This window comes from Hypanus sabinus, chromosome 8 (genome assembly GCF_030144855.1).
Source record: "Hypanus sabinus isolate sHypSab1 chromosome 8, sHypSab1.hap1, whole genome shotgun sequence".
In the NCBI taxonomy this organism is placed as follows: domain Eukaryota; kingdom Metazoa; phylum Chordata; class Chondrichthyes; order Myliobatiformes; family Dasyatidae; genus Hypanus; species Hypanus sabinus.
Window position 1 is genome coordinate 54,622,637 of NC_082713.1, and position 25,536 is coordinate 54,648,172.

A 25,536-nucleotide genomic window follows, 5' to 3' on the forward strand; every position below is an offset into this window, starting at 1 on the left:
TACAACCCCTGTGGGCCACACCACCCAGAAACCCTTCACAACCCCAATTTGAACCTAACCTGGGACAATTGGAACAATTTAAATGACCAATTAACCTACCCTACCCAGTACATCTTTGGGAGGAAAACAGAGAACCGGGAGGAAACCACAGTAAGGATATGCAGAGACTCTGTACAGAGGGTGCTGAGATTGAGCTCCAAGCTTCGACATCCCAAGCTGCAATAGTGTCATACTAACCACTGCACTACTGTGGCATATCCCTGGCATATATTGTGAAATATATTGATTTGTCGGAGCAGTACGTTGCAATGCATAATAATAAAAACTATAACTTGCAATAGGAACTATATGCTGTATTAAAAAAAACTGTATTAAATAAGTAGTGCAAAAGGAGAGGAAAAACACTGAGGTAGTGTTCATGGGTTCATTGTCCATTCAGGAATTTAATGGCAGAGTAGAAGAGGCTGTTCCTGAAATGATTAGTGTGTGTCTTCAGACTCCTGTACCAATTCCATGATGGCAGCAACGAGAAGAAGGCATGTCTTGGGTGATGGGGTCCTTAATGATGGATTTGGCATCGTCTTTTGAAAGTGCCCAGGATACTGGAGAGGCTAGTGCCCATGATGCAGCTGGCTGAGTTTACAACTTTCTGCAGCTTTATCCAATCCTGTGCACTGACCCCTGCGTATCAGATGGTGATGTAACCTGTTAGAATGCTCTCCACAGTACATCTGTAGAAATTTGTGAATGCTTTTGATTACATACCAAGTCTCCTCAAACGTGTAATGAAATATAGCCACTGTTGTGCTTTTGTTGTAATTGTATCAATATGTTGGGCCCAGGGTAGATATTCAGGGATGGTGACACCCAGGAACTTGAAACAACTGACCCTTTCCACTGCTGATTCCTCAATGAGGACTGGTGTGTATTTCTTTGACTTCCCTTTTCTGAAGTCCCCAATCAATTCCTTGGTCTTAATGATGTTGAGTGTAAGATTGTTGTTGCAGCACCACTCAACCACCTGATCTATCTGGCTCCTGTACACCTCCTCGTCACTATCTGAGATTCTTTCAACCATAGTTGTGTTGTCAGCAAATTTATAGATGCCATTTGAGCTGTTCCTAGCCACAAAGTTGTTTGGTGTAGAGACAGTAGAATAGTGGGCTAAACATATGTCCTTGAGGTGAGCCACTGTTGATTGTTAGTAAGGAGAGAATGTTATTTCCGAACTGCAAAGGCTGTAGCCACCTGGTGAGGAAGTCAAAGATTGAATTATAAAGGGAGGTACAAAGGCTGTGGGTTTACTGCTTGTTGATGAGAACTGAGGGTATGATTGTGTTGAACACTGAGTTGTAGTCAAAAGACAGCAACCTGATGTAGGTATTGCTATTGTCCAGGTAATCCAAAGCTGAGTGGAGAGCCAGTGAGATTGCACCCACTGCAGACCATTCTGGCAATGGGTAAATTGCAGTGGGTCCAGGTCCTTGCTTAGGCAGCAGTTGATTCTGACCACAACCAGCCAAAATCAGCTTCAAAAGGAAAGTGATATGCTTTGTATCCTGCTGTAATTATTTTAGAAGGATTTGGAAATATAGCATTACAGTTGTTACTACAATATAGTATGAGCTTAGATTAATAAATAATCACAGAATATGAATTTTTGTAAACCTTTCATAGAAGGTAGATTGATCTATAGTGGAAAGGGCTACTGAAGAGTTTGATTCCTAGTGGTAAAAATAATAAATAAACTATTTACAATTTTATTTTTCATTATAGAAAGGTACTGTGTTATCTGGCAATACCTTATCAACATGCTGTTGAATTAATTAGGGTCAGCATAACCTTTAAAAATGTCACAATTCACTGCTGTCTGAAGTAATGCAACTGAATGTTGATCCAATCACAAACAAGAGAAAATCTGCAGATGCTGGAAACTTAAGCAACACACACAAAATGCTGGAGGATCTCAGCAGATGAGGCAGCAGATGGGAAAAGTACAGTTGACATTTCGGGCCAAAACCCTTTGGCAGGACTGAACGTTGTTTGCTTTGATAGAGAGTCATGTATTATAGTTACACAAAATGTGAGCTAAAGCTTAACTTTAGAAAACAATTTCCTATTTTTGGTCATAGGTACATTGATTCAGGTTGCTGTTCAGGTGAGGGGGGTGGTGTAGGAATTCTGGAAGGCTCAATTATTCTTGGCTAATAAAAGGAACAGTAAACCAACACTCCTATATATCTAAATGCAGTCAGAAAAAGATCAAGCACAGGTGTGGCATTCCTATTATCAAAATAACAGTGAATGCTTCATTGAAAACAATTTGACGTAAGACACTTGGGACCAGAAACCCTGGATCAACAGTTCCATGTGACCGAGCTTTCAATGACGGTGACCTACAGGAACTAAAGAAATGCAGCTATGATCTACGCAAAGTCATCAAGGCAGTGAAACGTCAATACAGGACAAGATCCACACTCAGCTCTCCACCAACAACTCATGCAGCTTAAGGCAAGGTCTGCACACCATCACAGCTAAATACAGTGGAGTTCCTAAAATTGCTGCCTCTCTTCCAGATGAGCTAAATCTTTTTTTATGCTTGGTTGGATGTTACCACCACTGACAAACTCCTTGGAGAGTAACTGATGCAACCTGTAGCTTGGTCATTTCTGAGGCTGCAGTACGCAGGTGTTTCCAATGAGTGGACAGTCACAAAGCTTCGAGACCGGACGGCATTCCAGGGCGGATACTCATTGTGCACGGCACAACTGGCAGGTGTGTTTGCAGACATTTTTAATCTCTCCATCTCCCAGTGTAGAGTGCCCCCCGCTTCAAAACCTGTACCTAGGAAGACCAAGGTAACATGTCTGAACGACTGGTTTCCTGTCGCAACCACCTCAATAATAAGCAAACACTCTGAGAGGCTGGTCAAGGAATACATCTGCAGCATGCTACGTCTACAAAATGGGACCCCCTACAATTCACCTACCGACACAACCAATCAACAAATGACACAATAGCCACTGCTCTATATACTGTCCTTACACATCTGGAGGAGAAGGATACCTATGTGAGAATGCTGTTCTTGGACTGCAGTTCAGCATTCAACACCATAATTCCCTCCGGGCTCAACAAGAAGCTCAGAGACCTTGGCTTTCACGCTGCCTTGTGCAGCTGGATCCTGTACTTTCTGTCAGATGGCTGGTAGGCGGTAAGAGTGGGCTCCCTCACCTCTGACCCTTAATACAGATGTGCCCCAGGGCTGTGTCCTAAGCCCCCTCCTTTACTCACTGTATACCCATGACTGTGTCACCACCCACAGCTCCAATCTGTTAATTAAATTTGCTGGCAACACTACACTGATTGGCCTAATCTCAAACAATAATGAGGCAGTCTACAGAGAAGAAGTTATCATGCTGACACAGTGGTGTCAAGAAAGTAACCTCTCCCTCAATGTCACAAAAACAAAGGTGGTGGTTGTGGACAACAGGAGGAATGGAAACGGGCTAACCTTTACTGACATCAATGGATCTGAGATTGAGAGGGTGAACAGCTTTAAGTTCCTCGGCATCCACATCACCGAGGATCTCACGTGGTCTGTACATGCCAGGTGTGTGGTGAAAAAGGCACAACAGTGCCTCTTTCACCTCAGACAGTTGAATAAGTTTTATATGGTGCCTCAAATCCCAAGAACTTCCTATGGGGGGCATAGTTGAGAGAATCCTGACTGGCTGTATCACTGGCTGGTATGGGAATTGTACTTCCCTCAATCGCAGGACTCCGCAGAGAGTGGTGCGGACAGCCCAGCACATCTGTAGTTGTGAAGTTCCCATGATTCAGGACATTTACAAAGACTGGTGTGTAAAATGGGCCTGTAGGATCACTGGGGACCCAAGTCACCCCAGCCATAAACTTGTTCCAGCTCCTACCTTCCAGGAAACGGTACTGCAGCGTAAAAGCCAGAACCAACAGACTCTGGGACAGCTTCTTCCACCAGGCCATCAGACAATTGTATTTCTATGTTATATTGACTGTCCTGCTGTACATACTATTTATTATAAAGTACTATAAATTACACATTTAGATGGACATGTAAAGATTTTTACTCCTCATGTTTATGAAGGATGTAAGACGTAAAGTCAATTTAATTCAATTCAACATGAAGATGTGAAACGAGTGATTTTTTCTTCCTTCCTTTCGATGAAGCATGGAAAATGATGGGCCAGTTATTCCACTTGGCAATTATGAAATGAACCACTCATTCCTGCAAATCCTCTCAATCTCATTCTCTCCCCGGTGCTAATATCATTAACTCTAAAGGATTAAGAATCACTTATTTCCTTCCCTCTAGGATTTGTTGCTTTGCTTCTAAGATTTATCACCCATCTCTAATTTCCCTTGACAGACTGATGGTGGGATACTGTCTAAAATCACCTCAGTAATGTGCTGGAGATGCTGCCACATAATTGTTAGGTAGGGAATAGCAGCAGTGAAGCAGTCTTGTGAAATTTCTCTGTTAAGATGGTGTTTGATTTGAAGGGGAACTTGCTGATGGTGGCATTTTGATTCACCTGCTGTGTACGTATTTCCAAGTACTACTTTGCAAGTCTGGGGTAGAAGGTGTTGCTGTCGTACATCTTTTAGATGGACAACCTCCAGTCAACAGATTTGGCCAGTGCAGATTGTAATCACATATTGGCAGTCAAAACTGTTATTAAATAAGGAGTGGCCATTCATGGAAAGATTGTTTGCATGTGATTGAGGTGTACACCCACCAGGGGTAGGTAGGTTAAGCAGAATGAAAGAAAGTAGAATAAAGCAGAGAAGGGAAAGTCATGGTGAGTGTGATTTAGAGGAGGAAACAATAACTTTCGCAAGGAAAGCTTAAAAAGAAAACTAATCTACAAGAGGCATTATCCTAAGAAGGCAATGTCTGTCAATAGGGATCCAGACCATGCAGTTTTCTCAATACAGCCATCATGCAGCAGGTATAGGAACCAAACAACCCACACTTCAATATTCAACAACAATCACAAATAAAACCCTTGCCACTTTTGAGGATATTTACAAGGAGTGCAATGGGAGCATGCAATCAGGCCATGCTCTGTTCTCACTGCTGTTATCAGGAAGAAGGCACAAGAGCCTTAGGTCCCATACCACCAGGTTCATGAATAGTTACTACCCGTCGACCAGAATAAATAACTTCACTTACTCCAACACTGGACAACCCATGGACCACTGTCAACAACTCTACAATTCATGTTCTCTACCTGTCTATTATCATGTCAGTCTCAAGTTCCATTAATTGGTAATATGCACGCATTATGAATGTATTTACTTCTAATGAGCATTTCATATGTGTCTTTCTTCTCTTAACTGCTTGAGTGCTTTCATTTGTAAGCGGACTGCTCTCCTGAGAAACTCTTGCAACAGTCGTAGCCTGTCGATAGGCGACTTGGAATGGCGGCTGTATCTTTTTCAGGTTTCCCAGTGCCCGGCCACTTATTCAGCACCACAAGTGGTTCACCCAGCACTAGTTCCAGGCATCAGCCGTATCACTCTATTCCATAGACATCTCCATTTCTAAAGTGAAAGGGTATTGCTTTTTATACCAATAGCCACCACTAACACAGTGAACAGAGCACCGCCCAATCCGGGTACAGATGTGCTTGGATTCTTATCTATTATTATTTTATTTATCTATCTATCCATCTAATCATTATTATTATTACTTTGGGCTTTTTTGCATTTGCACTATTTGTAATCTCTTGCACATTGGCTGTTTGTCCATCTCTGTTGTGCACAGTTTTCATTTTTATTTTAGAGATTTAATGTGGATCAGGCCCTTCCAGGCAACCCACCTATTTAATGCTAGCCTAATCACAAGATCATTTACAATGACCAATTGACTGACTAATTGGAAGTCTTTGGAATATAGGAGGAAATACATGTGCTCACAGGAAAAGTGTACAGACTTTCTTAGAGAGTACATTGGAATTGAACTCTGAACTCCAATGCCCCGAGCTGTAATAGCGTCACACTAGCCACTATGCTACTGTGGCATCTATTTTTCATTGATTCCATTGTGTTTCTTTGTATTTACTGTGAATGCCCACAACAAAATATAGTGACATTTATAAACTCCGATACTGAATTTACTTTGAACTTTGAGCAACAGTTTCTTCCTTACGGCTATCAGGTTCTTGAATTGATCTGAAAAACCCTAACACAACCTCAGATTCTTTTTTTCTCTTTCTCTCGCGATTTCCCTTCACAATTTTGCTTTGTGTATATTATGTATAGTTTACATTAATTTATGATGGTCATCTCTGTAATGTGTTGCTGTTGCAAAAAGCTAATTTTCCATGTCATTTATACTCTTGAGTACATATGCCCATGACAAAAAAACTTGGAACTTGAAACAAAATCATAATTTTCTGTAGGCATAAAAATTATTTACTGGTAGTGCTAGGATGGGTAAGTCCAATTAGAGGTCAAAAAGACTTACCTAGCAGGCAAAAGACAAGGGTTAAACATTAACTCAGTATTTCATATTAGCCGAATAAGAAGATAATACCAATATCATTAAGATAATGAGGCAGGAATTTTTATTTCATTTTTAAGGATCTGAGTATCACTGGCTTGGCCAGCTTTCTTTTCCCATCCCAAATTGCTCTTCAGAAGCAAGTGGTGAGGTAGCTCCTTGAATCACTACAGCATTTAATGAATGTTCATGTACAGTGCTGACGAACAGAGAGTTATAAAATTTAGATCCAATGATGAAGGGTTAGAGATACACTTGATACATTTCCAATTTGGGATGGTGTGCACCTGGAAGATAAACCTGCAGGAATTCTTGACATGTGCATGGTGTCCTTTTACTTCTTAGAGAAGTCGGTTGTTTGACCTATAATTGTTTGAGTAGCTTGGGCAAGTTATCAAAGTGTGTTCAACTTATGGTACATACAGCAGCCACAATGTGCTCATGTCAGGTCAAGTTGAGTTTATTATATGCACAAGTATGGTGAGGTATAGGTACAATGAAATACTTGCCTGCACAAGCAGCAATGCAAAGATAAATAGTATCATCAAAAATATGGTGGATGGAATGGATGTGTAAGGTAGTGGGTGGAGGGGGCAACATCAGTCAAGCATGTCATTTTGTCAGAGGTGTCTTCTAACACCCAAGGCTAGAACGTCATGACAGAAAAGGAAAAGGCTAAGATTTGTTGTTGAATTCAAAACAATGCTTTTGGACTACCAAAATTAAAGTGAGAAAATTATCACACTTTTTCATATTTGTTTCTTTTCTTTTCCCCAGAGTTTGACCGAGGTCTTAGCATGATGACTGGCATTCCACCTATGAATACAATGATGCCTGGATTAGGCATTGTCCCTCCTTCAATTCCTCAAGACATGTTTGTTGTGAAGGAGATCATCCATTGCAAAAGCTGTACACTTTTTCCTCCAAATCCAAGTAAGTCTACAAGGAGCAACTTGATCATTAATAGAATTTGTTGTACTTTAGCTAACGTCTGTCACCAATTTAATTTCTAAGAGATTAGTTACAATTGACCAATAAATACTCAATGCATTCAAATGTACAGTATAAATGTAAAGTTCCTTTTTCTTAAATGTAATTCAGAAGACCTATTCAAAGCTGAGAAAAAAACATTGAGATAATGATGATCTTGTTTCAGTACACTGGAAAAGATGTTCATCATGCCATTTACATGCATAAGGAATGTAACCACAGAACATATAGTATTTCCAGTATGCTCTGTCATTCAGTAAAGTCATGAGTATTTATTGATTTGCCATGTACTTACTTTTCTCAATTTTTTTATTAACTAATTGATGTATAGCAATCTATCAACAATCAACTTAAAAGATAATAAATAACCAGGCATTAATTCCTTTTGTAGAATAAAGTTACAAATTTTATCAGTCTCTTTTCAATAAGCTGTTTCTGAACTTGTTGCCTGTAAGCCTTTACTTTAAAATTCATGCTGTCTCTCTGATACACACCCAGAAAAATTTCTCAAACAACTCTATTGTTTTCTGTGCTGTTTTGATAGGATAATACTGAAAAGAATATCAAGAAATTTTTGGCTAAAGTTATGTTTTATTAGCACATGAATCAAAAGTGTTTGATAATGAATTTATTTTGGACCATCTGCATTATTAATGCCAGTCAGTATGAGGATATTTTAGTATCAGTTACCTGTTTCATCCTTCTTGTGAAGGCTAATGTGCTGTTATATGAACTAGTTGATGCCTGTTCCAGCTCCTGTTTCACTTGCGTTCATTTAATGCCATAATTTTATTTGGTGGGAAGAAGTAAAGATTATGACAGAATTACATTGGTTCTTAGTACCTTTTTAAGTACTTGAAAACAAGCCGAAATGGTCCTTTTTATCAATTGCACAATCTCAGAATTATAGATGTAAAATAACAATGGAGGAAAAAGCGAAACTACCCTAGTCTAATAATTTAATTCAGAAAGCTTTCTTTAAACTCTTACAATAGAATGGTATGGCACAGTATGGGCCCTTCAGCCCACAATGTTGCACCAACCTATATAAACCTACTCCAAGGTCCCCTCCTACACAGCCCATAAGAGTTTCAAATGTCCCTGCAGTATCAGCCTCAACCACCATCCCTGGCAGTGCATTCTAGGCACCCATCATTCTTTGCAAAAAAAAAAAGAACCTATTCTGACATCTCCCCTGAACTTTCCTCCACTCACCTTAAACAGATATACTCTTGTATTAGCCATTGCTGCCTGGGGGAAAAAATGTAGGTTATCCATTCTGTCTATGCTTTTCATAATCTTATTGTCACTATCAAACCATCTGTCATCCTCTGTCACTCCAAAAAGAAGTGCTGTCGCCTCCTCAATCTTTCCTCATAAGAAATGTTCTGTAATCCAGGCAGCGTCCTTCTATATCTCCTCTGCATCCTCTGTAAAGCTTCCACATTGCTTCTAATAATGAGGTGATCAGAACTGAACACAAAAGTGTAGTCTAATCAGATTTTTATATGGCTGCAATATTACATTGTAACTCTTGAACTCAATCTCCCAGCTAATGAAGTCCAGCACACTGAATGCTTTTTTAACTGCCTATCAACTTGTATGGCCACTTAGAGTGACCTATGGACCTGGACCCTAAAATCCCTCTGTTCCTCCACACTGCGAATAGTCTATGCTGTTAGATGGAACTCTATCTGCCACTTTTCAACTCTGCATTTTATCTATAGTCCTTTGTAACCTACCACAATTTCTACACTATCTACAAAATCTCCAACCTTTGTGTACCCTGCAAACTTATTAACCCATTTTTCCCTTTCCTCAAACAAGACATTTATAAAAATCGCCAGTCTTGATGATATTATGACTTTTATATGGCGTCAAGGTGCGATTTTTCTTCGTTCTAACTTAATGGTCAGTTGAAACAGAATTCTCAAAGTAAAAGTTAGAAATGTGCAAAATACTGTATAAAATGCCTCTTCATATATTCACTAATCAGTCAGATCTGTTAATTGATTAATGAGATTGATATTGTGTTCTTTAATTCATCATAGTTCTTTTGAATGAGAAGCACTTTTTAAAAGTCTTATGTATTGAGTTATTGTGTCAAAATTAATTAAATTTTGAAGAGTAAGGGAAAATATCAGATTGCTGGTGCTCACTGTAAAATGTCTGCTCCTGCTAATTCTGAGTGGTGGTGCATAGAAGAAATTGCCTTTATCTATAAGGCTTATTTGAAAGCATGATATGAAAGATTAGTTAGTTAATTATGAAAAGGGTCGGTAACTTTAAATTGCTTGGTGTTACCATGTCAGAGAATCAGTCCTGGGACCAACATACAAGTGCCATCACAAAGATGGCACCCTACTTTCTTAGACATTTGTGTAGATTTGTCATCTAAAACTTTGACAGATCTCTATTCTGACTGGTTGTGTTATGGCCTGGTATGGAAAAAACATTGCCCAGGAATGGAAAAGTCTGCAAGAAGTGGTGGACATAGCCAGGACAATAACAGACAAAGCCCTCTCCATCATTGAAAGAACTGAGCATTGCTACCAGCAAGCAGAACCCACCATCCAGGACTCCCATCATCCAGATCATAGTTTCTTCTCACTACCACCATCACGCAGGAGGTACTGGAGCATTAGGTCCCACACTACCAGGTTCAGGATCAGTTATTACTCTTCACCCATCAAGCTCCTGAACTGTGTGGACATCTTCACTCACCACAACACTGAATTGATCATTGAACACAACCTGTAGACTCGCATTCAAGGATTCTCCAACTTGTGTTCTCGTATTGTTTATTTACTTATTTATTATATTTTTCTTTTTGTATTTATAGTTTGTCTTTGATAATGAATTTACTTGAACTTTGTATCGCAGTATAGTGAAAAGCTTGTGCCTTCTGTCCATGTAGCTCAAATCATAACACTGTGCATTGAGGTAGAGTGTAAAATAAAGTTTAACAGCTATGAAGAAAGTGTAGTGCTTTTAGACAGTAAGTATCAAGATCATAACAAGGTAAATTGTGAGCTCAAGGCTCTATCTTACAATAGTAAACAATTTGATAGTCTTGTGACAGTGGGGTGGCAGTTGACCTTGAGCCTGGTAAATTGTGTCTTGAAGTTTTTGTATCTTCTACACAATGAATAGGGCAGAAGAGAGAATGTCTGGGGTGGGTAGGGACTCTGATGTTGCTGGCTGCTTTGCTGAGTCGGTAAGAAGTATGGAAAAAGTTCATAGAGGGGAAGCTAGTTTCTGTGATGAGCTGAGACATGTTCACAAATCTCTGTGGTTTCTTTGCAGTCACGGACATACCAAACCTTGATGCATCTGGTTAGAATGCTTTCTCGTGCGGATTGATTTAAAATTGGAAGGGTCAACAGGAACATACCAAATTTCTTTGGCCTCCTGAGGAGGTGTGCCATGGCATTTATGAAATTGGACCAGGACAGTCTATTGGTGATGCTAGAAAGTTGAAGCTCTCAATCCTCTCAACATCAGCACCATTGATGAAGAAAGGAATATGTGTACCTCCCCCTTTCCTGAAATCAATGACCGGCTCTTTTGATTTGCTAATGAAACACTCTGGCTCTGTCAGCTGTGTAAGTCTCGGGAAGACAAACTCTGGCCCCGGCAAACGTGAGAGATTCAAGGATTAAGCCCACCCCAAAAATCTCTGTTTGTGTGGATGCTGCGTGATCTGTTACCCTGTTATAAGTTAGTACCACAAAATAATAGATAGTACACTGCATACAATTAAACAATTTAGCTTTATAATTCTTAATTTGACTAAAGGGTTAGTAAAAAAAAAAAGAAAAGGGCCCATTTTAATGAAACCATCTACTGTGCTGAAGTTGGAGCTCACTGTTTCTGCTTTGCTGATCCTCCTTCGATCTCCCTGGCTTTCGTCAGATCATGGCCCTGGGCCGGTTTAAGTCCTATGATCGCTTCTCTCCTCATCTTCTACCTTCATCTCTTCCTGAACCAAAAGACCCAGCTTACACACCAGTGTAAGGCACACAACACTAAAAATAATCACACTCCCTTCATTAGATGGCTCACATTCCAAAGCACCCATTATCTCTGACCATAACCCAAGCACTGTTTCTACAGAAAGACCATTACGTTAGCAGTGAAACCTTTCCCAGGGTGTTAACACTGACATTGAGGGAAAGGTTGTGTCATGACACCATGTTACTAACCTCTGTATCTTCTTCTTGTATTCTGACTCATCGTTTGATTTATGACCCACTATAGTGATATCATCTGCAAAGATAGAATAATTGTGGCAAAGGTGTTGCAGTCTATCCTTATTGATAATGCTCTGTTGGTCAGGAAGTCCATTTGAACAGAGTGGTAGCATAGTTGTTAATGTAGTGCCTTTAAAGCAACCCAGATTCAATTCCATCACTGTCTGTAAGGAGCTTGTATGTTCACCCCATGACTGGGTTTCCTCTAAGTGCTCCAATTTCCTACCACATTCCAAAGATGTTCAGGTTAGTAGGCTGATTGGTCACATGGTGTAATTTAACAGTTCAGGCTCATTGGGCTGGAAAGGCCTGTTACTATGCTTAATCTCAAAATCAAAATTGCAAGTTGAAACTCATGTTGTCAAGGGAGGTGTTGACTCCCAGGACTCAGAGTTTGGTGATAGGTTGATCTATCTCTTTCACTTTGCTGCCCAATCTTCATATCATCAGAATTGGAGTAAGGAATTATGTCATGAAATTTGTTGTTTTGTGGCAGCAGTACACTACAATACATAAAAATTGCCATAATCACAATAAGAATATATTTTATGAAATAGTGCAAAAAGAGAGCAAAATAGTGAAGGTGTTCATGAACCATTCAGAATCCGATGGCAGAGGGGAGAAGCTGTTTTTAAAACATAGAGTGTGTGTCTTCAGACTCCTCTGCCCCCCCCCCCCCCCCCCGACGGTAGTCATGAGAAGAGGATATGTCCTGGATAATGAGGGTCCTTAATGATAAACGGCACCTCCTTGAAGAATTGCCTTTAGAAAATGTCTTTGATGTACAGGAGGCTAATGCCTACGATGGAGCTGTTGCAATCCTGTGCACTGGGGCCTCCATACCAGACAGTGATACAACCAGTCAGGATGTTGTCCTCAGAAAATCTGTAGCAATTTGCTAGAGGCTTGATGATCTCCTCAAACTTCTAATAAAATAAAGCCATTGATGTGCCTTCTTTATTATTGCATTGTTGGGCCTAGGATAGAAATTCAGAGATGTTGACACCCAGAACCTAATTTCCCCTTTCTGAAGCCACAATCAATTCCTTGGTCATACTGATATTAAGTGCAAGATTGTTTATGCAGCACCACTCAGCCAACTGATTTTTCTTACTCTTGTAGCTTTGTGGTCTTGTTTAACAGTCACAATTTTGAATGTGCTCTTTGGTGTTTTCCTCACTTTTCCCCTTCTGATCCGGGTTCTTTGACTTGAATGTTAAGACAGTTATTGTTTTCACAGATGTTGCTTGACTTAAGTTTTTTTTCCTAAATATGTTCTGTTACTATTTCACATTTCCAACAACTGCAGTTTTTAAAAAAAATTACTAATTATAAACTTTAGGTATTTTATACATAATTGTCGTACTGTTCTTTGAGACACATGAATCACAAAGCCCAATATTTTGACCTTTATTATATCTCTTATCTCCACAGGTACTGATTCAACTTCCTTATCTTTCAGGCTGAGTTTTTTTTAAACGTTCGTTATCATCGAGCGATGTATTCCCCCTCTCACCCACTATTCCTTTTTTCTTTTTGCTTAAATGTTAACTAATAATCCTTCAATTCACAGCCATATTTCAATGACTAATGCATTGTGTATTTCAACTGTCATGCCCCCTTATCTGTCCAAAGAAAAGGTTTAAAAACAGATGTAGTTTTTAATTGTGTTTACAAACTTTTGACCAAATTGCACATATATTTGAGAAATTCTCAACCACTTGTTGATACACTGCACCCTTTATTGTATCTATCTTTGGTCCAGATGAGTGTAAAATTATGGTTAAAATTAACAATCTTCTTACTTTTAAGAAATAGAGATGTTAAAGAAGTGAAGTTGTAAGAAATGTTTGGAAAAAATGGAAATAATATGATTTAATAGAAAAAACCTATTATGAATTTGAAATTCTTCTTAGGATATTGTATAATATTGCATGAATAAATGATTAGAATGATTACAGGAAATGTAATTGACCAGTATGAGAACTATTATGTTCCTAGTTGAAAAAGTTGAAATAGTTGTAGACTGCCTGATTAGAATAAGGAATAAATCATCTGATTATACTCTGGCACAGAATCTACAATTCTTCATCCATGTGGTAAATTAATACCAGAGAGCATGCAAGTGGTTGATCCACATCTAAGCTTCCTAATTGCAGAGGGTAAAATTTCCACTGACTATCCAGTGATTTGTGCCATAGATGATCACAGAAATCTAGCACACCACAAAGGGCTCCCTTGATGTACAGCCTCTTTCCTAATTAATTTTTTCAAGATGTGCATTTTGTTGGCAAGCAAAATCTCAGTTTGCCTTGGAAAGCTTGCAATGACCCAGGTTTTTATACAGCTGCATTCCTTCTGATGAACATGCTTTCACAGTATCATAGGGAAGGTATTTTCAGGATTTGGTCCAAGTACCATTGAAGCATTTTCAAGTGTACTGCTGATGCATTTTCAAGTCAGGGTGGTGACAAACTTGGAGAGAACCTGCAGTTGATGGTAATGCAATGTAACCGTCACCCGAGTCTTTTCTGCTTCTGGAGGATGTGTGTTTGAGGGAGGAGGTGGTAGTAAAGTACCATGATAAGTAATTGCCATTGATGGTATACACTGCAACCGAGATCAGCTGACAGTGAAGCAAATGAATATTGGTGGAATGCCAATCAAGACCACATTCTTGTCATTGCATACCAAGAGTAGAGTTCCCAGCTTTTTTTATACCATGGACCCTTAAGATTAACAAGCGGTCCGTGGACCCCAGGCCTGGTTTTAAATTTCTCTCGTTGCCTTTGCTTCAACTGCATCAGTCTTTGAGTGATGGCTTTTATGAATACCATGGTGAATTCGTGGCTCTGGCAGTTTGAGGGTGACAGTATGATCTCTCCCTGAGTATTGGAACAATTTTGCCATGCACTGATCCACACAAGTTTGTGATTCCTAAGAAATAAAGGAAAAACTGATGTATGAAATAGAACATTTATTCAGTCCAATGAGAACTGTCAGCAAACTTTATTGTAAGAGGCGATGGGAAATAAAAGTACAGTCAACTTCCTTCAAGAGATGATGACTGAAAACTGATTTTTTAAAAAAGTGTGTACATATGTTCCAAACTCTATCCCGAAGAAATCTCATCCCCCTCTGCCTTGTTATCAAATTGTACTGTTTCCTTTTCTGGTTGTCTGAATGTGAAATCACTGATAGAATCCTTTAGGTACCCTTAATAGACTGCCTTGAGAGGAACCCCTAACTGATATATGCTTAGTATTCTATCTCAGCAAAACTCATCCAGAAGAACTCATAGATCCTCAGCCCACAATATTTGGAAACTACAGTATTTATTTCCATCATTGTGCAAACATCTCTGTGGAAGAGGTGATGTTGCAATATAATTATTGTGGTTAAAGATCATGCTTGTGCTCTGTCTGAGTTGTAATGGATTTTATAATTTCATTTCTCAATATGCCCTGTAAGTCCTTATCTTTACCATGAAAAGAAGATTTTTGATTCATCAATGACTTTGAAAGGCTTTGTTCAAAGTTCACAAATTTATTATCAAAGTTACATATATGACCCTATACACTACCTTGAGATTTATTTTCTTGCAGGTGTTCACAGAAATGAGAAGCACAATGGTATCATTGGGGAAAAAAAACACAGAAAGAATGACAACCAATGTGCAAAAAGGGATAAACTGCAAATAAAAAATAAATGAATAATCCTGAGAGCATGAGTTGTAGAACCCTTCAAAGTGAGTCCATGGGTTGTGTAATCAGTTGAGAGTTAAGGTGAATGAAATTATCCATGCTGGTTCAGGAGCCTGGTAGTTGAGCACTCGTAACTGTTTCTGAACCTGATGGTGTGGGACCTAAGGCTCCTGTACCTACTGCCGGATTGTAGCAGCAAGAAGAGATTGTGATTTCAATGATAGGGGCCCTTGATGATGTTTGCTACACTCATCCCTTGTAAATGTACTCAGTAATGGAGAGTGCTTTGCCTCTGACAGATTGAGCTTTATCCATCACTTTTTGTAGACGTTTCCATTCATGGGCATTGGTGTTTCCATACCAGGCTATGATGCGACCAATCAGAATGCTCTCCACTCTGCATCTACAGAAGTTTGTCCAAGTTTTAGATGACATGTTGGATTTACACAAACTTTTAAGACAGTAGAGGTATTGTTGTGTCTTTGTTATGGTACCTAAATGTTAGTCCCAGGGCAAATCCTCTGATACGATAATGCTGAGAAATTTAAAGTTACTCCACCTCCACTCCCCTAATGAGGACTGTCTTCCTTCTGTAGTCAATAATCAGCTCTTTGGTTTGAATTATTAGATGTTAAGCTGTTGTGACGCCATTCTGCCAGATTTTCCATCTCATTCCTATATGCTGATTTGTCATCACCTTTGATTCGGCCAGCAATAGTGGTGTTGTCAGCAAACTTAAATATGGCCTTGGGGCTATACTTAGCCATGTGGTCTTAAGTTTCAAGGAGCTAAGCTGTGTGGTACACCTGTGCTGATGGATATTGTGGAGATGTTGCCAACCTGAACTGACCGGGGTCTGCAAGTGAGGAAATCAAGGATTAAGTTACACAAGGAGTTATCAAGGCCTGTGTCTTGGAGCTCAGTGATTAGTTTCGAGGGGATAATAGTGTTGAATGCTGAGCTGTAATAGTTGGTATGGCATTACTAACAAATATTGTGAGATCAACAGAATAAACATATATCAAATTAACAACATATTACACATTGTTAATCCAATTCCAAATACCATCTATTTACAAACGAGAAAATCTGCATATGCTGGAAATCAAAAGAGCACACACAAAATGTTGGAGAACCTCAGCAGATCAGACAGTATCTATGGAAAAGAGTATAGTCGACGTTTCAGGCTGAGATCCTTCAGCAGGACTAGAGAGAAAAAGATGGGTAGTTGAGCTTAAAGATGGGTGGAAGGGAAGGAGAAACACAAGGTGATAGGTGAAACCAGAAGGGAGAGGAGTGAAATAACGAGCTGGGAAGTTGATTGGTGAAAGAGATACAGGGCTGGAGAAGGGGGAATCTAATAGGAGAGAAAAGAAGGTTATGGAAGAAAGAAAAGGGGGGAGGAGCAGCAGAGGGAGGCAATGGATAGGCAAGGAGATAAGGTGAGAGAGGGAAAAGGGAATGGTGAAGGGGGGGCATTCCCATCAGCTCGTCTCCTTCCCCTCCCCCCACCTTATAACTCTACTCCTTATTGTTTTTTCTCCAGTCCTGCTGAAAGATCTCGGCCTGTAAGTTCGATTGTACTCTTCTCCATAGATGCTGCCTGGCCTGCTGAGTTCCTCCCAACATTTTGTGTGTGTTGTTACCATCTACTTTGCTTTTTGCCTTCTAAATTTCATGGTACCTATTTGATCTTTGAAAGTTTAATTAATTTTATGAGTTTTTATGTCTGCATATAGAGTTTCGAACAGTTTTAAAGTTTTGTGTTTTATTTCTTAAATTTAGATCTTCCTCCTCCGGCTGTGCGCGAAAGGCCTCCGGGATGCAAAACTGTTTTTGTTGGTGGCTTACCAGAGAATGCTTCAGAAGAGATGATCGCTGAAGTTTTTGCACAGTGTGGTGAAATAATAGCCATTCGTAAAAGCAAGAAAAACTTTTGCCACATTCGGTTTTCAGATGAAAGTATGGTAGACAAAGCTCTTTTTTTGTCAGGTATTTTTTATTTAATTCATAGCAATTTAGATATTGTTTTATTTTAAGACTTCCTTTCATATTTAATTACTTTAGCATCTTGAAGGTTTCTCAAAGTCAGGAACCTATCTTTGTGGAGCATGAAGGTATAACCGAGTTTATAAAAGCCAATCTCAACAAAGAATTATGTTTAATCAAACTTTTAGTCATCTTATTCTGTTACATTAACCATATAACAATCACAGCACGGAAACAGGCCATCTCGGCCCTCCTAGTCCGTGCCGAACTCTTAATCGCACCTAGTCCCACCTACCCTCACTCAGCCCATAAACCTCCACTCCTTTCCTGTCCATATACCTATCCAATTTTACCTTAAATGACACAACTGAACTGGCCTCTACTACTGCTACAGGAAGCTCATTCCACACAGCTATCACTCTTGATTGATACATTGACTGAAATTATTCTCTTGATCCTGAAGAGCACATGGCTAAACTTATAATATTAATTGACTCAGTCAGTCATCACTAAAAGTTTTAACTTTGTCAGTTGCAACAATGTTTTACATATTGTTTACACTTGCAATTAAATTTCCACATATTGACTTCTAAAACTTCCATTATTAAGGACCTCTGTCACCCGAAGACATAACGTAGATTTTTACTCCTTATGTATATGAAGATATGTAAGTAATAAAGTCAATTCAATTCAATTCAATGAAGGCATACACTTAGCAATTCAGGAACAGCTTCTTCCCCTCTGCCATACAATTGCTAAATGGACATTGAACCCATGAACACTACCTCACTTTTAAAAATCTTTTTTAATATATATTATTTGTCTTTGCACTATTTTAATCTATTCAATATACATATACTGACTGTAAATGATTTGTTTTTTTTCTCTTTCTGTATTATTTATTGCATTGTACTGCTGCTGCTAAGTTAAATTTCATGACACATGCTGACGATGTTAGATCTGATTCTGATTCTAAGATACTCATTAAAGAAAAATATTGAAAAAGAATACTCAAACAGAATAAAGTAAAATACTTCGACTGACGATGTTGATGTGATTTTCCATAGTCTAAGTAGAGAATTTTCTGTATTATTTGAGCAACTACGCATTTTAATTGTTCTTTTTGTGCTATTCTGTGGTATGTTTGCTGATTTTTCTGAATCCTGGGTCTTGATAGGCTACCGAATAAGAATAGGTTCCAGTACTGATAAGAAGGACACAGGCCGTCTTCACGTTGACTTTGCTCAAGCCAGGGATGACCTGTATGAGTGGGAATGTAAACAACGCATGATGGCAAGAGAGGAACGCCATCGAAGAAGACTAGAAGAAGAACGGTTCCGACTCCCTTCGCCTCCACCCATAGTGCATTATTCCGAACATGAAAGTACTACACTAGCAGAAAAATTTAGAGGTAATGTTTAAAAAGTTTTCACCTTGAGTATTAGGTTTAAATATTTTGATTGTATTTTTTAATTGGTATTTCCAAAATCAGTACCTTAGATATTTTTAATGCATGTATTAACACATTCAAGTGCTGCTGTGTCAAGAGCTTATGCCACTTTTATTTGAGACCTCAGGAGAGTGATACTGTACAGTCATGTATTTTAGAGTTGATGATTGTGATCCTCAGGTGTGCAAATGAGGATCAAAACTATGGATGAAACTTGGTTTTGACTCTGCACTTTCCTGCTAGGACAGTGGCTTTGAATAGGAATGGTCACTTAAATTGGCTGAGCGTGCTTTTATCAGCTTTACTTTTGTAATTTTTGTCAATTGAAATGAGGTTGGCTGTGGGAGGTAGGCCCTTCAGGCTGAGTTGCTGGTGACTGGAAATTCCCACAAGTTAACCCAATGAAAAATACGTAAAAAAAGGAAACTGTATTTTCACTGTAATGTCAGTGCTAGATTTGTGCTCTTGTAGAAACACAAGCACATGATTTTGTTCCTAAAGTAGTTGCTCAAAGACACCATATATTATTGACCTGACTTGTGCTTTGCACAAGTGGGTGTTACTCAAACCTGCCAGGAGGCTGCAAATGTGTGCACTTCTGATATCCTCAGGCTCATGATAGAAAATTGAGAGAAATGTTATCAATGCATAGAACACCCAATAAAAATAAAAAATTAAATTTTAAATAAAATTCAGTCAGCATGTGAAAATGACGCTTTGTGGAATAGAATTTCTAGTCTATTATCTTGTATCCATCTTGGTATCTCTAAAGTTTTACACCTTGCAAATGTCTATCTCACTTTAGTTTTTACCTACACCAGCCAATAATAAATGGCAGCAATGCTCTCCTTAAAGAAAAAGAAGCATTTTTTAAAAGAAGTATATATAACATTATTCTTACATTTCCCCCTTCTGTTACCCTTTCTTCACTGGGCATGATCCAAGAATCTTGGAGAAACAACTGATCTACAAAATCCTCCATTAATAGTTTTTCCTTATGAATTTGCCGATTTTACTATTTACCCATGGGGAAATTTAAAAACTGAATACAATGGAGGCCAGCTGATGAGCAACCAGTTCCTTGTAGCAATAGTCTCAAGCACAGAAAACTCAAACAACCATATCTGGCGCAATTAAAGGACCACAAAAAAGGTAATAAGTAGAATCTGGGTCACATTGTTATTGCCTGTTCAAACTGAAATATTGTCAATTGAATTGCACATAAATTTGTTTAGACTTCAATTCTAATTAAAGTTGAGCACTGTTGAAAGCAGTAATTATTTCAATATCAGAATAAAAACATTTTCAAATAAAATTATAAGTGGAATATCTGCTGAGAAAAATCATTAAACCATGACTAAACAGATTTTAGTGTGGAGACCACTGCATAATTGGATACTAAAAGCTGCTGTTGCAGTTGGGCCATCTGTTTTCCTCCAAGTAAAGCCAGTATGTAAGCAGATCTCTTGGGACAGGCATGGCAAAAGGCTACACTGATGTGGTGATTATGTCATTAGTGTTAATTAAGCTGTTAGGGTGGTAACAGACTGTCCTTTCAGGGCACAGTGTGGTTATTTCCACATGGGAAAAGAGTCAAAGCTGGCACATTCCAAACAAACTAGTCACTGATATTTATAGACTGGCAGCAACTAGAATCTGACCATGATAAATTGTGACAATGAACGCTAAATCTTGTTGACACAAGAACAAAATGTCTTTTCAAATTGTAGTTTATTTATAGTTTCAGTTCATTCACTATTAATTTCAGGGATTTGGTATTTGTCGTTCCCTATTTCTACATGACTCCATTGTTACGTGATGTAGCTGATGGGCATATCCAGCTTTTTGGATATAATGATGATACTGCAAAAAGAAGGTGGTCCATTGACATGTTCGAAGAAAAATGGCATTGCAGCTTTACCGGAGTTTCTCAAGTGTTTTAAAATGTTTCTATACCGAGTCAGATGGAAGCACAGCAGGCATTGTAAAATTTGGTTGTAATTGCTTTTAAACAAGTAAATCAGGCTTCTGTTTCCTTTTTGACATATTTGAATATACAAATATCTTGCAGATGATTCAAAATTCTCTGAAGCTGTTCAGACACTTTATACCTGGTTGGAACGAGGTGAAGTGAACCGTCGATCAGCAAACGTCTTTTATTCAATGATCCAATCAGCTAACAGCCATATTCGAAGGCTGATGAGTGAAAAGGTTCAACATGAAAAAGAAATGGAGGAAGCCAAAGAGAAATTTAAGAGTGCTCTCTCAGGGATTCTAGTTCAGCGTGAGTCATTTTCAATAATTGAAATGGCCTTTATTATCAACTTGAATATTTCCCATCTTTTACCACCAAAGTATTTTATTGCACATCATTTAATTAAATATTTCCTTATATTTCTACAAACAAACCAATGTAACTAAGCATGAGGAAAACATTATTAATTTCTTACTACACTCAGGGACATAGGAAATTAGGTGCTGCCTCTAACTGTTGCTATTCCAGACATCCTTTAATTGAACTACCATTTTGCTGATTAGACACAGCATTTGGTGCAGACTTTTAAAAATACCCTTGAGAAATTTAGAAATATGAAGCAAGCAAGTTATCGTCCTTTATAGCAATGATTATTTTCTATTACTGTTTAGAACGGCTTCTTGCGCTGTGGCAATTTATTACGTAGATATCATGCTACAAACATTAAATGTTCCAGAGCTGGAAACTGGAAAGTGTCCAAATTGTGTATGAATTACAATCTCACGTTCAGATACTCTAGTTTCTTCTCAATGCCACTCTTCATACTGCTTTGAAATACAACGGAGGTTAAGTGAGTATGAAAATTAACCCTGTGCATTATCAGAGACTAGTATATTATAACTATTAATCACGTGACTATTTTAAGCTCAATAGTTTTATAATATTAGTTCTGGAAACGTACCTTATTATTATCACCCAATTCAGTTTTATTATAGAAAACATTGTCGCTCTGTCTGGTTTTTCTTCTTGCAGTTTGCTTTGCACTCTTTAAACCTTTTGGCATACATGTCCACAGATCCCTGAAGGTAGTAGGAACAAGTAGTTAAGATGATTAAGATACTTTGTAATGCTTTCCATTATGTCCATGGTATTACAGGAAAAAGTACTGACATGGATAGAAATCAGGTTGACTGGCAGGAAGCAAAGCATAGGAATAAAGATGGCCTTTTCTGGTGGCTGCCAGTGGCTGGTGGTACTCCACAGCATTCAGTATTGAGACTGCTTCCTTTCATGTTATATGTCAGTGATTTGTGTGACAGAATTGATGGCTTAATGCCAAGTTTGCAGAGAATACAAAAATAGGTGGAGGGCCAGGTAGAGTTCAGGAGCAGGGGGTCTACAGATTAAGAATGTCTGCAGACTCAGTGCTTCCCTGGGCAAAGGGAATACCGTGCTGGGAAGTGTATGGTTGTGCACTTTGTTAGAAGGAATAAAGATACAGCCTATTTTCTAAAAAGGGAGCAAATTCAGAAATCAGAGGTGCAAAGGGACTTGGGAGTCCTCATACAGGATTCCCTAACTTGTAGGATGAGTCTGTGGTAAGGAAGGCAAATACAATATTAGCAATCATTTCAAGAGGTCTAAAATATAAAAGCAAGGATGCAATGCTGAGGCTTTATAATGCATTGGTCAGACTGCACTTGAGAGTGTAGTGAGCAGTTTTGGGCCATTTAAGGAAGAATCTACTGCCATTGGAGAGGCTCCGGAGAAGATTCAGGAGCATGATGCTGGGAATGAGAAGATTAATTTATGAGGAGTGTCTGATGGATCTACAGAGTTTAGAAGAATGAGGGGAATCTCATTGAAACTTGTCGAATATTGAAAGTTTTAGATATAGAGTAGATGTGGAGAAGATGGTTCCTGTAGTGGGTGAGTGTGGAACCAGAGGGCATAGTCTCTGTATAGAAGCCTGTCACTTGCTAAAAGTTGAGAAGGAATTTATTTTACCAGAAGGTGGTGAATCTGTAGAATGCATTGTCACAGACGGTCGTGGAGGCCAAGCCACTGGTTATATTTAAAGTGGAGGTTGATAGGTTCATGATTAGTTAGGGTGTTAAAGGTTACAGAGAGAAGACAGGACAATGGGGTTGAGAGGGGTAATGAATCAGCCATGATGGAATGGAGGAAGAGGCTCAATGGGCCAAATGGCCTAATTCTGATCCTATGTATTATATTGTTTGAGGCATGGAATCCAGGAGAAAAGGAGTGAAACCCCCTTTTACCAGACATCTCAAGAAACATGGCTAGTTAGCCCCTTTCCAACAAGCCAATGGACTGAGCGAATACTGCTGCCCACTTGCAATTACATAGAAAGATAGAAAACCTACAGCACAATACAGGCCCTTTGGCCCACAAAGTTGTGCCGATCATGTCCCTACCTTAGAAATGACTAGGCTTACGCATAGCCCTCTATTTTTATAAGATCCATGTACCTATCCAAAAGTCTCTTAAAAGACTCTACCATATCTGCCTCCACCACCATTGCCGGCAGCCCATTCCATGCACTCACCACTCTCTGAGTAAAAAAACTTACCTGACATCTCTTTTGTACTTACTACCCGGCACCTTAAACCTGTGTCTTCTTGTGGCAACCATTTCAGCCCTGGGAAAAAGCCTCTGACTATCCACATGATCAACTCCTCTCATCATCTTATACACTTCTATCATGTCACCTCTCATCCTCCCTCGTTCCAAGGATAAAAGGTAGAGTTCACTCATCCTATTCTCATAAGGCATGCTCCCCAATCCAGGCAACATCCTTGTAAATCTCCTCTGCACCCTTTCTATGGCTTCCACATCCTTCCTGTAGTGAGGTGACCAGAACTGAGCACAGTACTCCAAGTGGGGTCTGACCAGGGTCCTATATAGCTGCAACGTTACCTCTTGGCTCCTAAATTCAATTCCACAATTGATGAAGGCCAATACACCATACACCTTCTTAACCACAGAGTCAACCTACACAGCTGCTTTGAACATCCTATGGACTTGGACCCCAAGATCCCTCTGATCCTCCATGCTGCCAAAAGTCTTAACATTAATACTATACTCTGCTGTTATATTTGACCTACCAAAATGAACCACTTCACACTTAGCTGGGTTGAACTCCATCTGCCACTTCTCAGCCCAGTTTTGCATCCTATCATTGTCCTGCTGTAACCTCTGACAGCCCTCCACACTATCCACAACACCTCCAACCTTTGTGTCATCAGCAAACTTACGAACCCATCCCTCCACTTCCTCATCCAGGTCATTTATAAATATCACGAAGAGTAAGGGTCCCAGAACAGATACCTGAGGCACTGCACTGGTGGACAACCTCCTTGCAGACTATGACCCGTCTACAACCACTCTTTGCCTTCTGTGGGCAAGCCAGTTCTGGATCCACAAAGGAATGTTCCCTTGGATCCCATGCCTCCTTACTTACTCAATAAGCATTGCATGGGGTACCTTACCAAATGCCTTGCTGAAATCCATACACACTACATCAACTGCTCTACCTTCTTCAATGTGTTTAGTCACATCCTCAGAAAATTCAATCAGGCTTGTAAAGCATGACCTGCCTTTGACAAAGCCATGCTGACTATTCCTAAGCATATTATACCTCTCCAAATGTTCATAAATCCTGCCCCTCAGGATCTTCTCCATCAGCTTACCAACCACTGAAGTAAGACTCGCTGGTCTATAATTTCCTGGTCTATCTCTGCTCACTTCCTTGAATAAGCCAACAACATCCGCAACCATCCAATCGTGTGGAACCTCTCCTGTCCCCATTGATGATGCAAAGATCATCACCCAAAGGCTCAGCAGTCTCCTCCCTTGCCTCCCACAGTAGTCTGGGGTCCATCTCATCTGGTCCCGGTGACTTACCCAACTTGATATTTCCCAAAAGCTCTAGCATATCCTCTTTCTTAAGCTTTTCAGTCTGCTGCAAGTCATCACTGCTAGCACCAATATCCTTTTCTGATGGTGAATACTGAATTAAAGTATTCATTAAGTACGTCTGCTATTTCCTAATGTTCCATACACACTTTCCCACTGTCACACTTGATAGGTCCTGTTCTTTCATGTCTTATCCTCCAGCTCTTCACATACTTGCAGAATGCCCTGGGGTTTTCCTTAATCCTGCTCTCCAAGACCTTCTCATGGCCCCTGGCTCTCCTAATTTTCTTCTTAAGCTCCTTTCTGTTAGCCTTATAATCTTCTAGATCTCCAACATTACCTAGTTCTCTGAACCTTTTGTAAGCTTTTTTTTCTTCTTGACTAGATTTATTACAGCCTTTGTACACCATGATTTCTGTACCCTACCATAACTTCCCTGTCTCATTGGAGCGTACCTGTGCAGAACTCTACACAAATATCCCCTGAATATTTGCCACACTTCTTCTGTACATTTCCCTGAGAACATCTGTTTCCAATTTAAGCCTCCAATTTCCTGCCTGATAGCCTCATACTTCCCCATACTCCTACTAAACGTTTTTCTAACTTGTCTGTTCCTAGCTCTCTCCAATGCTATTGTAAAGGAGATAGAATTATGATCACTATCTCCAAAATGACACCTGACCAGGTTCATT

The 25,536-nt window shown here is 39.3% G+C and overlaps 1 protein-coding gene across 5 annotated transcripts in view; it reads left to right on the forward strand.

The window, feature by feature from the left end:
• The window catches only part of LOC132398153 (ecto-NOX disulfide-thiol exchanger 2-like), a 295,748-nt gene that overhangs the window by 200,612 nt on the left and 69,600 nt on the right, over positions 1 to 25,536 (forward strand). For all 5 annotated transcript variants that reach the window (XM_059977202.1, XM_059977201.1, XM_059977200.1 and 2 more), the window contains 4 exons: positions 7,322 to 7,477; positions 17,277 to 17,483; positions 18,658 to 18,891; positions 21,002 to 21,214. In XM_059977202.1, the coding sequence (XP_059833185.1) occupies positions 7,322 to 7,477; positions 17,277 to 17,483; positions 18,658 to 18,891; positions 21,002 to 21,214 (810 nt within the window). The remainder of the gene's footprint in view (positions 1 to 7,321; positions 7,478 to 17,276; positions 17,484 to 18,657; positions 18,892 to 21,001; positions 21,215 to 25,536) is intronic.